Genomic DNA, 12,070 nt, shown 5'->3' with positions numbered 1-12,070 from the left:
AAAAAAAAAAAAAAAAAAACCTAAACTCCAAGAATTCATACTCATTTTAGATGATACCAGCAACTTGACAATAAATAAATACATTTACTAGGATCCATATGAAGCATTTGTCAGTAGCTTAAGTGCTTTAAGAAGAAGAAGAAGAAATGTATTTATATAGCACTTTTCACCCCAAAGTGCTTTACAAGACATGATTAAATCGCAATACAACGTAATAATGTTCTATGTTCACCTTCTGAGACCTGATCCAGTTTTAAAATACCTCGTCTAAACTCAATGTCATTTCCTCTATTTGTTTAAAAATCATACTATACGTACAAGAAAACTTCCTAAACCTGTTCACTTCTAGTCCAGTCATTGCGTTTGTGGCTGTCAGACCATTAAAACGTCAAAAAGTGCCCTGAAAATGATGAGCTCCTTATTTTTGTCTGTACCCTGCCATGGCCTGCACTTTTCTGGACGTATGAGCTGCACAAGCCTAGAAATGAAATCCTTATTTCAGTCCATCGGCTCTCTATCCCAGTGTGTCGTGTCTCTGGTGAATTCACCTGGGGTTATATCGGCCAAAATTAGACTCTCAATTATGAGCAATTACCGTCAGGCCTGTGGGCCCCACAGTGTATTCGCTCTCACACCCGCACTGCACCACACCGCTCTTGTTCCCTGCGTGGTTGGGCAGGCAATAAAGTGAAAGTATGCTGGGAGAAGCTGCACTCACACTTCCACAATCTTTTTCTCGGTTCATTTTCCGTTTTGTGAATTAGCTGCCTAATACAGTCTACAGTTACACCTGCCCTGTAGGCTTCCTTATATTAAAACAGTGGAACACACATTTTTGCATGCTGTCACACATCATTGGAGACCTGTATTTGCATAGGCGTAATTGTTTCACTACTGTGTGCACAAAGAAAATTAGGAACTATAGAAGAATTGTGATTCTTTAGACAATCTGAATATTAATTTACCAAATCTTTTAAATGTGGCTGATGTAAAGATTATATCAATTAGTTACAGCATTCACACTATAGTGATTCTTCTGCTCCCTTCCATAAGTTTTTCAGCATTTCAAAACTCAATCGCTCTTTCAAGAATGTCATCAATCTTGGTATCAAAATGTTCAGTTTGTTTGAGACGTTACTGCTTGTACTTTTGGTGTTCATAAACTTTATAGTTTTTGAAATACTAAGCAAAATATGAGGAAATAAATGAGAGTCTTCAAATTTAGTATTTTTAGTAGATCAGCAACAAACCTTTAAATATTTTCATGGGCTATCTTTTGAATTTTTTACAGTAATTTAAAAAAAAAAATTGGCATTGAGCTTTTATATTAGCATTATGCTAGCTCATTTGGGTAACTTGGCATCTACAGAGTTTTTTTATGCTAATTTGGAGTTTAGTTTATATTTTAGCAACATGCTAACGTTTTTGGCTAATTTGTTATCTACTGGGGTTTTTAGGCTAATTTAGAGTTTAGCCACTGTTTTAGCTCAAGGCTAATGTTTTTGACTAATTTAGTTTACTGAGGAATTTCAGGTTATTGTGGAGCTAAGCTAGTATTTAACCTTAAACATAGCTTTTTTTGGCTAATTTGGCATCTACTAAGGTTTGTAATGCTGATTTGGAGTTTAGCTAATATGTTAGCAACATGCTAGCGTTTTTGGCTAATTTGTTATCTACTGGGGTTTTTAGGCTAATTTAGAGTTTAGCTACTGTTTTAGCAACATGCTACTATTATTGACTAATTTAGTTTACCGAAGAATTTCAGGTTATTGTGGAGCTAAGCTAATATTTAAGAAAAAAAACTAGCTTTTTTGGCTAATTTGGCATCTACTAAGGTTTTTTATGCTGATTTGGAGTTTAGCTAATATGTTAGCAACATGCTAACGTTTTTGGCTAATTTGTTATCTACTAGGGTTTTTAGGCTATTTTAGAGTTTAGATACTGTTTTAGCACAAGGCTAATGTTTTTGACTAATTTAGTTTACTGAGGAATTTCAGGTTATTGTGGAGCTAAGCTAATATTTAAGAAAAAACTAGCTTTTATGGCTAATTTGGCATCTACTAAGGTTTTTATGCTGATTTGGAGTTTAGCTAACATTTTAGCAACATGCTAACATTTTTAGCTATTTTTTTTTTACTACTGAGGTTTTTAGATGCTAATTTAGAGTTTAGCTTCTATTTAAGCTACAGGCTAATGTTTTTGACTAATTTAGTTTACTGAGAAATGTTATGGTATTTTGTATTTTAGCTAGTATTTAAGCAACGAGCTAGCTTTTTTGGCTAATTTGGAGTTTAGCTAATATTTAAGCAGCACACTAAATATTTTTGCAAAATTGGCATGTATTAGGGATTTTTAAGCAATTTAACTGCAAATTTTTCAGAAATTTAGGTCAACTTTAGCACTCTTTCAGAGTTCTTTAACAAAATTTCCTTTTCTTTTTTTTTTTTTAGCAAATTTATCATTTTGCAAATACCTTTTCCTTTTTTAGCAAATCCCAAGTAAATTGTGTCACCATTTTCAGCAAAAAGCTTCAGCATCTTCAGTAACTACTTTTAGCAAAAAGCATTCAGACAGGCATTATTCCAGATAATGCAAATTTTCTAGTTTTACATTTGAATTACATAGAAAATGCTTAACAATTGTGAAAAATATAGCTTAATTATATTAAAAAAAAACAAGGTGGAACAATGTGTTCCTAAATGACAAAATCCAAAGACATAAACCATTCTTGGAACCCCTTTGCAATATTTATTACTTTTTTTTTCCTTTAAACAAAAACTTCTTTACACATGTTGGTTGAATAAGGTTAAAACTGTTTTTTGCTGATTAAAATGCAATATGTTTGAAAAGCAAACTCGTGCGATAAGCAAGTATTATGTGCTTAATATTCTCAGAAAAGTCTCTGCAAGCATTTTTTTTAACACACATCTGTTTTTGCTGAGACGCTCACCTTGGATCCAGGACTATGACTACAGGTTCATTGCCAACAATTGACTCATTTTTAAAAAAAAGAATGTCTATGGGAAAGCACATGTTAACTATAATATTTCAGCATCTTTCATGGTAAGGAAAAGCATATGATACGTCTCATTTCATCTGTACACATATTTATTTGGTTTTTAACCCTATGTCTGCTTTTATAAATAATAATCCTACAAAAGAAAAAAAATCCCAGCTGCCTCTGAAGCTGTGGTTTTTGTTTTGGCTGCTCAGTAACGCCTGCCAGAGGGCTGCATTTTAAAAAGGTGGGATGTGTCACTGGTGATATTTTGTGCTCCACTGATGTAATGAATTATGGCAAGATCTTCCAGAGGGGGCAGGGGGCATCCAGTGATATGGACTCCCAGCAGCTTAAAAGCCCCTTCTCAATGTGTTCTATTTCTGAATCTACACCCATCTACTTCATTTCTGTGGTGTTCATTGTTGATGTTACATACTACGCTCTAACAAACCTCTACCTCGTCTCTGCATGCTGACGTCACTGAACGAGTAGATAACAGTCATGTGTCCACAAACCCCTGTGGGAGCCTGTGCTAAGACTGATTAAGTTGGAAGAGATGGGGGGGTGTTTGATCCAGAAACAACTGGAACGAAGTCCATCAGTTTATCAACAGGTTTGGGTGGAATGATTGTATCAAATACTGAGATTAGGTCAACTAAAGAGCATTCTGACATCGCTCTGAAGTGTTGCAGTGTGGGCACAGATCACTTTGGGCTCCTTCGTTTAGCCGTGAAGGTAAGCTGATATGAAGGTGTGAGAATGTCATGCCCAGAGTATGTCCCTAAATGATTGCCATGGACTTCATACAGTGAGGACAGCCGATTTGTGTCTGCTTGACTTTAAAGATCACCAGAGATCCACATGAGCTGGTTTGGACAGTCCCAGATGATCCTTTCAGTCCAGAAGCCCTCATGGATTGACAGATCTTTGAACCTTTTCCCTGAGTTTCAAACTCAATCGCACAGAGGGCCAAAATATAAAACACACCACAGATCGTAGGGCAAACAGGATAAACATCAATTGAAACTAAATTTTTAAATCTTCAAAACCGTAACTTTTTAGCATAATTATGAACTACATATATAGGATTACCTGCAATAATGCTAGTGTGAATGCTGTAAGCTGAATTTGGCTGCTGATGATAGTAGTGCTCATAGCTGAAGGTGCTGAAATTTATAGCTGAAAAAGCTGAATCTAATAGCTGAAATCACTTAAGCTAATAGCTGAAAACGCTGAAGCGGATAGCCAGTTAAAATATTAGCTAAATGCCAAATTAGCCTAAAAAAAAAATAAAATAAAAATAGGTTAGCCAAAACAGCTAGCATGTAGCTGAAACAATAGCTGAACTTATAATATCCTTAAAAGCTGAAAAAAAGTCTAAATAATATGACCCTAACTCAAAAACAGCCTAAGAAACTTAAAAAGAAAAGCCTCAACTAGCCAAAACAGTTAGCATGCAGCTGAAATATTAGCCAAAATAGCCTAATAAATCTTAGTAAATGCCAAAATAGGCCATATAGCAGAAAACCGTTTTTTTTTACTTTTAAACTGTAACTTTTTAACATAATTATGAATAATCAAAAATATTATTCCAGAATAAATCAACTAAATTACCTTAAATAACTTATAATATTTTACTCTCCATCAAAATATATTTTGTCAAAATTTTACAAGTTCTAAATGAGCGCAAGATAACATGGGGCCATTAATAACAATAGAATAAAATTATCTGGAGGGCCGTATAATTTCCCAAGGACCGAGATCCAGATCCCGGGTCTTGACTTTGACACATGCGCTTTAGGGCCAGGAAAATTACTCAGATGTTGAGTTTTAGTCTTCCGTCCTACTAAAGAAGCAACCTAACTTCTGTTTCTTCCATCTTAGACATTTGTGAATTTCTCCAACTATTTTATTGAGGTGTCTCAAACTGGCAGCTCGCTGGCCATTTGTGGCCTCCGCCTTAATCTGAAAGTTCAATGTCTACTAAGCAATATCTTCTGCATGTCCACCCTTCTTTGATGATAGATTTTTATTTAACTGTGATGTTTCCATGTTGATTAAAGATGAGAAAACTGTTTTTGTTGTAAAAGTCCTTTACTATCATGAGTGCATTTCTTCTGATGATTTTGTTTCCTGGTTTGTAAAATATGCTTTTATGAATACATTCTTAGTTACCTGTGATAAAGTTGGAAGTTAAACTAGTTTTAAATGTCTATTTTTAAACGTATTCATAAAATATTCACAAATCTGAAGTCATATAACTGTTTTTGCTGAACTGTTACATCATATTTGCCCTCTTTTGCCCCTTTTGTCAGGTCAAGAGAGATTTGGAAACATGACGCGAGTGTACTATAAGGAGGCTGTTGGGGCATTTGTCGTGTTCGACGTGACGAGAGGTGCAACGTTTGACGCCGTGTCCAAGTGGAAGCATGACCTGGACAGTAAGGTGAAGCTGGCCAATGGAAACCCCATCCCTGCGGTGCTGCTCGCCAATAAGTGTGACCAGAAGAAGGAGAGTCCCAACAGCACACCCCTTATGGACAAATTCTGCAAAGACACTGGCTTCCTTGGTTGGTTTGAAACCTCGGCTAAGGTGAGAAATCAATCCTCTAGTATTTTGTTTACTTTTGCTAAAAATTTGATCTCTAAGCAGTTTTTGATAGAAAAATGTCTTATTTTTTTGCGGAGTCACATTGTGGTCATTAAGAAAAAGTGCTACATTTTTCCAAATTTTAACTAAACCCTTTTTTTCTTACATCTGAAGAAAATGATAAAACAATGCAGCAGTTTTGTTTCGTTCTCTCATTCATGCATAAAATTTAGGTCATTTTGGATCCAAATTGGTTTGATGATTGTTTGCCACAGTATAAGTCAAAAGGTTAAACCTGTATGAATGAGAGTGATGGGAAACTTTAATAATTGTTGTTTTTTTATGGATGGGTTGTGTTGCAGTTCAAATGTTCTTACTTTTTGCTCTTGTGTTCTCTCACAAATCTGAAAAAAATCCTTTATTTGCTGATGTCCCTGTGACTGTGGAGAACAGCTGTGGATGATACACACATAAAAACACAGTCACGTGATGCAAACAAATTAGTAAAGCTTTTTGAAGTTTAAAAGTTTAAATCAAGCTTGAGAATTGCAGATTACAGAGATTTCATAGACTTTTAATGTGATTATTGCTTGACGTGATGGCTCTTTTGTGTTGTTTATGCCACATTGAGCCTTTTGTGTCACATCGTCCTTGTTTTATGGCCTCCATTCAGTTTGTGCTCTGAAAAGAGCATCTGCACATAAAAATGTTTGCAGTTTCAGGAAGTCAAATGGCAGCTTGTCTGGTACCAACAGCAACTTCATAATTAAAGTCAATGAATTGACTTGAGAATTGAGATGCCTAAACTTTCCTCTCCCCGGCCACTTCCTCCAGTGAAATGTTCTACTCGAGTAGGCGGCTCGACTCTGTATCGAATCTTTCAAAGTAGTGTTACTGGTGGAGTATTGAACGCTGGCTTCCGCATGGTCACATGACTTCCAAATGAAGCTTCATTTCATCACTTGTGTATGGCCGACCATTCGCTTAAGTTTTGAATTCAGAGCGGGGTTTTTAGTAAGTCAGTTCATATAGAGAGATATAACTCATCCTGTGTTTGTGGCCTTAAGAAAGTGGGGATGAGTTGGTCGCAGACATTGGTCGGTTGCAGACACTGGTGGGTTGTAGACACTGGTCGGTTGCTAACAGACACTGGTCAGTCGCAGACAGACACTGGTCAGTTGCAGACACTGGTCAATTGCAGACGGACACTGGTGGGACGCAGACACTGGTCAGTCACAAATAGACACTGGACGGTTGTAGACAGACACTGGTCGGTCGCAGACAGATACTCGTCGGTCGCAGGCAGACACTGGTCGGTCGCAGGCAGACACTGGTCGGTCGCAGACAGACACCGGTCAGTTGCAGATGGACACTGGTGGGTCGTAGACACTGGTCAGTCACAAATAGACACTGGACGGTTGTAGACAGACACTGGACAGTTGTAGACAGACACTGGACGGTTGAAGACAGACACTGGTCGGTCACAGACAGATACTCGTCGGTTGCAGGCAGACACCGGTCAGTTGCAGATGGACACTGGTGGGTCGTAGACACTGGACGGTTGTAGACAGACACTGGTCGGTCGCAGACAGACACCGGTCAGTTGCAGACACTGGTCAATTGCAGACAGACACTGGTCAGTCACAAATAGACACTGGACGGTTGTAGACAGACACTGGTCGGTCCCAGGCAGATACTCGTCGGTCGCAGGCAGAAACTGGTCGGTCGCAAACAGACACTGGTCGGTCGCAAACGGACACCTGTCAGTTGCAGACACTGGTCAATTGCAGACAGACACTGGTCAGTCACAAATAGACACTGGACGGTTGTAGACAGACACTGGTCAGTCGCAGACAGACACTGGTCCTCATAGACAGATACTGGTCGGTCGCAGGCAGAAACTGGTCAGTCGCAGACAGACACTGGTTGTCGTAGACAGACACAGGCAGACACTGGTCGGTCGCAGGCATACACTGGTCGGTTCCAGACAGACAATGTCGGTCGCAAACACTTGTTTTTTTCCTCCGTGTTGATGCAATTTTGTAGTCTGGCCAATAGAATTCACTTGTCAAATGCTTCACAACCCTGAACCATTTCAATACAATTTGATTAATTTTGGTTTGGTGGTATAGAAAGCCTTGGTTTCTTCATTACTACTACCAGCTCCTCAGGAGGGACACCGAGGTGTACACAGGCCAGTCGAGAGACACAGTCTTACCAGCTTGACCTAGATCTTCCCTGGGGCTTCCGTTCAGTGGGACATGCCTGGAATACCTCCTCAGGTGTTCAGATCCATCCGGACCAGATGCCCAACCCAGCTGAATTGGCTCCTATCTATGTGGAAAATCACACTGATTAAATTTATCAGACTTTTAAGCTGTGGGATACTCAAATTAAAAATCTATATATATTATATGTATTTAAAAGCATAAAATGATCAGATCTATCACTACTCACAGATATAAAAACAGTAGCTGCCATCACTTTAAATGCAGTAACCACAATATCGAGGCTTATCTTTCTCTTCAGACAAACCTCTGCTCCTGTAAACCTGGGACAAAGGTTTACTAGGGAAAATAAGACCTTTGTCCAAGCAAACTCTTGTTAGTTGGGTAAGCAATAAGCTTTGGAATGTGTGAAAACTACACTGGAGAACATTTTGTATAAATGAGCCTATAAGATTATTCCAAAAAGACCTAGCTCTGTGTTTCTTTGTCCTGCTCCTCAAAGGGCCCCCACCCTTGGTCGGTGCTTTAGTTATTTCCCTGCTCTGTTGATTAGGTCGTCCAAGTGGATTTATCTGAGAGAAAAATCAAGAACCTCTTTAGATAAGGACAGAAGCATTTTAGCCCTGCAGGAGGAACTCCAGTTGATGGAACTAAGCTTTCAGGTTTCCTGATCCAACACCTTATTCAGTTCGTCGGCTCTGCAGAGATGTGATGATTACAAAGGTTTTAGATTTGTTGGAGCATGAAAGAAGGGTCCTCACAGAGCAATGTTGAGAGTTGACTGCCATGGGTTTTCATTTAGTTTTTAAGTCTTTTTTTAAACCAGGGGTCCCTAAACTGAGACCCGTAGGCAAGATTAGGCCCGCCTCCATATTTGGCCCTGTCCCACCACACACTACCAGAAAAGCAGATCGAGACCAACATAGAACATGATTTTTTATTCCAGCCCTCTGCACTCTGAACTATGACGGGAGTACTATCTATTGATCTAATTTAGGCCTTTTCTTCTTTTTTTTTAGGCTAATTTTGAGTTAAGCTAATATTTCAGCTACATGTTAGCTGTCATGGATAATTTAGTTTTTTCTCTGTTTCTTAGGCTAATTTGGAGGGTAGCTAATATTTTAGCTTTATGCTAGATGTTTTTTGGCTAAATTACATATTTTACCAGTTTTTAAGGCTAATTTAGCATTTAGCTTATATTTTAGCTACATGCTAGCTGTTTTGGGTACTTTGTTTTTTTTTCTCTGTTTTTTTAAGCTAGTTTGGAGGCTGGCTAATATTTCAGTTTTATGCTAGATGTTTTGGCTAAATTACTCATTTTACCAGTTTTTTAGGCTAATTTGGCCTTTAGCTTATACTTTAGCTACATGCTAGCTGTTTTGGCTAATTGTTTGGCTTTTTCTTAGTCTTTTAGGCTAATTTGTAGTTTTGCTAATATTTCAGCTACATGTTAGCTGTTTGGGGTAATTTAGTTTTTTTTCTATTTTTTAGGCTAATTTGGAGCCTAGCTAATATTTTAGCTTTATACTAGATGTTTTAGCTTAATTACACATTTTACAAGTTTTTTGGCTATTTTGGAGTGTAGCTAATATTTCAGCTACTTGCTAGCTGGTTTGACTAATTTAGAATTTTTTTCACTGTTTTTAGGCTAATTTGGCATTCAGCTAATATTTTAGCTAGCTGTCAACCTCAGCTTTTTCAGCTATTATCTTCAGCCATTTCAGCTATCAACTTCAGAGTTTTCAGCTTTTAGCTTCAGGGATTTTAGATGTCAATTTCAGTATCTTGAACTATTAGCACTAGCATCTTCAGAGGCCTCATTCAGCTTACAGCATTCACACTAACATTATCGGAGGTAATGCTACATATCTAGTTTTCAAAATGTTTTCATATCCTTTTTTTCTATGAAGATTACAGAAATATTTTTTGTTAAATTTGGTTATGTGTGGCTTTGTCGAAAACTGTAAATGTTTACGTTTTGGCTGTGATTGTTACACATTTTTTGTTTACCTGCAAATTGACCCCAGCCCTACATCAGAGAAGAAAACAGTTATTTGGCCCTCACAAGAAAACCTTAAAATCAAACAAACCTCCAAATATTTCAATAGACCAGATCTTATGGTATGATTTAATGTGATTGGAATGAGTTGACTTGATCATCAGAACCTGAAGAGAAGAAACTGGATCCCTGGAGCTACATCATGTGACGGGTTTGTGAGATGAGTGCAAACCCGTTTCTTTACTTCTCTGACTAAAGTCGTTTTAATTTAATGTTTCCACAGGACAACATCAACGTGGAAGAAGCAGCACGTTTCCTGGTAGAGCACATCTTGGCTAACGACAAAGGTTTGCCTCACGAGGAGAGCAACGGAGACCGGATCAAACTGGACCAGGAGACTTTTGCTGCTGAGAGCAGGTCAGGCTGTTGCTAACGCTCCATTCGCTCCGTTTAGTTATCCGCCTTCCATTGGCATTCTTCAGTGAGTTTACTCAGCCTGTAGCTCTAGGTCTCTGTTGTACCCTCAAGGAGGAAGATGGACTTCAATACACCGGCAACTCCTTTTGACACCCAGCATCATTTGATCTGCACATCCAAGTTCTGTCTGTTTTTTTTACTTTGATATTGCTTCAGTTTTGATGTTTTAATGCATTCTTGAACATCTTTTAGTCTTTGTTTCATCATAAACTCTTGCATTGTGCATATAGCTCTTCCTCTTCCTTGGGTCCTACACAATTCCACACCTTAAGGGTCACACATTAAGCATTTTGGTCGTCACTTTACTGTACATTCTCTCAATACACTCCTGTGTGTGTGTGTATATATATGTAATTTTGACATCCATCTGTTCTCTGACAAACTAAATATGTTTTTGAGTGTTTTAAGTATTTCCATTGATACAATGAATAATGTTTTGCAGCACAATTGACATGTTTTGTCTCTAAGCATTCTTGTATTCTTGAAAAAAATCTGGCTTCTCTGTCAAATCTATCAAGATGTCATCCTATTTGCCACAGTTTATTGTGATTTCGAATTTTGTTTCTCAACTTTAACAAAATAGTCAAGTCAGATACACATTTTACTACGTGCTACGTTAGACATTCACAAAGGTTTTATCTCGGGACTGATTAATAACATGTTTGGTACGCATTCAATGTGGATTTCTGTCCTAAATAATTTATCCAATGCTGTGTAAAAGTAAGATGGATCCCTTTTTGTACAATGGATTCATATTCTGTTAAATTTAAAGAATGTTTTAAAATTGTTTCTTCGATATCTTAATAAAATAAACATTTTAACATGATGTGTTGTGGAGGTGTGATTAAATTGTGCAATTTGATTTGATTAAATTTGTTTATGTTGTCCATTCATGAAGTGAGCATTACATTAACACTCAATACACAACATAAGTCCATGTATCCTCATGACAGTAAAGGAGCAGTGGATGAAAAAAATTCTCATTTCATTTTTACCACTATATTTGATCAAATGTTTGACTGTATATTATATAAATTTACACTTTTTCCAGCATTTGATTAAAAACTTTTTTTTTTTGTTTTTATAGTCATAGTTTCAAACCCCCCACTCCAGTCATTTCTACATCTATTTTAAAGGGGTTCATGATTATGCCGTTTTCTATATGGTTCGGTTGATAAAACTGATTAATCGATTTGAAGCACATGGATCTACTTCTCTACAAGCGGATGCATCAGAATGAAGCAGAGCAGGAACCTCATGGCTTGCCGTATTCACTTCTACACAGCTTTTTCCATTTTTTTTTTTTTTTGTTTGCTCCTGATTTTTTATTCTAATATTCTAAAGTTTATTTAATTTTCATAGCACACAACAAATAAAATGTCATTATACTCATGTCCTTGGTGAAAATGTGTTGTAACAATATGTCAACCGACTGGAAAAAGTAACAAAAGCAGACAAATAAAAAGCAAGAAAGAAACAACAAGAGAATAAACCAAATAAAACAAGAATTTTTATTTTATTTAACCCTCATAATTCATATTGTGTGAGCATTTGAATTGTTTACAATCATTTCAATAGAGAAAGACATTTTTAAGCTTTAGTTTCTTTTTATATGCCTTCCATCATGAGAAAAACGCAGAAAGAACATGTTCTTCATCCTGTCTTCAAAGCAGCCGCAGGTGACACGCCCCTAACGACACCCCGCCCACTTTTTGTGTCCGGTTACTAGGCAGAAAGCTAGCGAACACCTGCGTCAGCAACGTCAGTCACTCTGC

At 37.4% G+C, this 12,070-nt stretch overlaps 2 protein-coding genes across 3 annotated transcripts in view; both read left to right on the top strand.

Moving 5' to 3' along the window:
* The window catches only part of rab32a (RAB32a, member RAS oncogene family), a 25,331-nt gene extending 14,210 nt beyond the window's left edge, over positions 1–11,121 (top strand). The window contains exons 2-3 of the mRNA XM_024291941.2: positions 5,317–5,594; positions 10,102–11,121. Coding sequence (XP_024147709.1) covers positions 5,317–5,594; positions 10,102–10,251 — 428 coding nt within the window. The 3' untranslated portion in view covers positions 10,252–11,121. The remainder of the gene's footprint in view (positions 1–5,316; positions 5,595–10,101) is intronic.
* A 124-nt stretch (positions 11,122–11,245) lies between these two features.
* The window catches only part of adgb (androglobin), a gene marked incomplete in the record, with an annotated part of 40,286 nt that continues 39,461 nt past the window's right edge, over positions 11,246–12,070 (top strand). Inside the window, 1 exon segment of one of the 2 annotated variants that reach the window (XM_036210457.1) lies at positions 11,246–12,070. 2 annotated transcript variants of the gene reach the window in all.

Source organism: Oryzias melastigma, linkage group LG24 (assembly GCF_002922805.2).
Source record: "Oryzias melastigma strain HK-1 linkage group LG24, ASM292280v2, whole genome shotgun sequence".
NCBI lineage: Eukaryota > Metazoa > Chordata > Actinopteri > Beloniformes > Adrianichthyidae > Oryzias > Oryzias melastigma.
The sequence above is the reverse complement of the archived record's forward strand: the minus strand, read 5'-3'. Positions and strand labels throughout refer to the sequence as shown.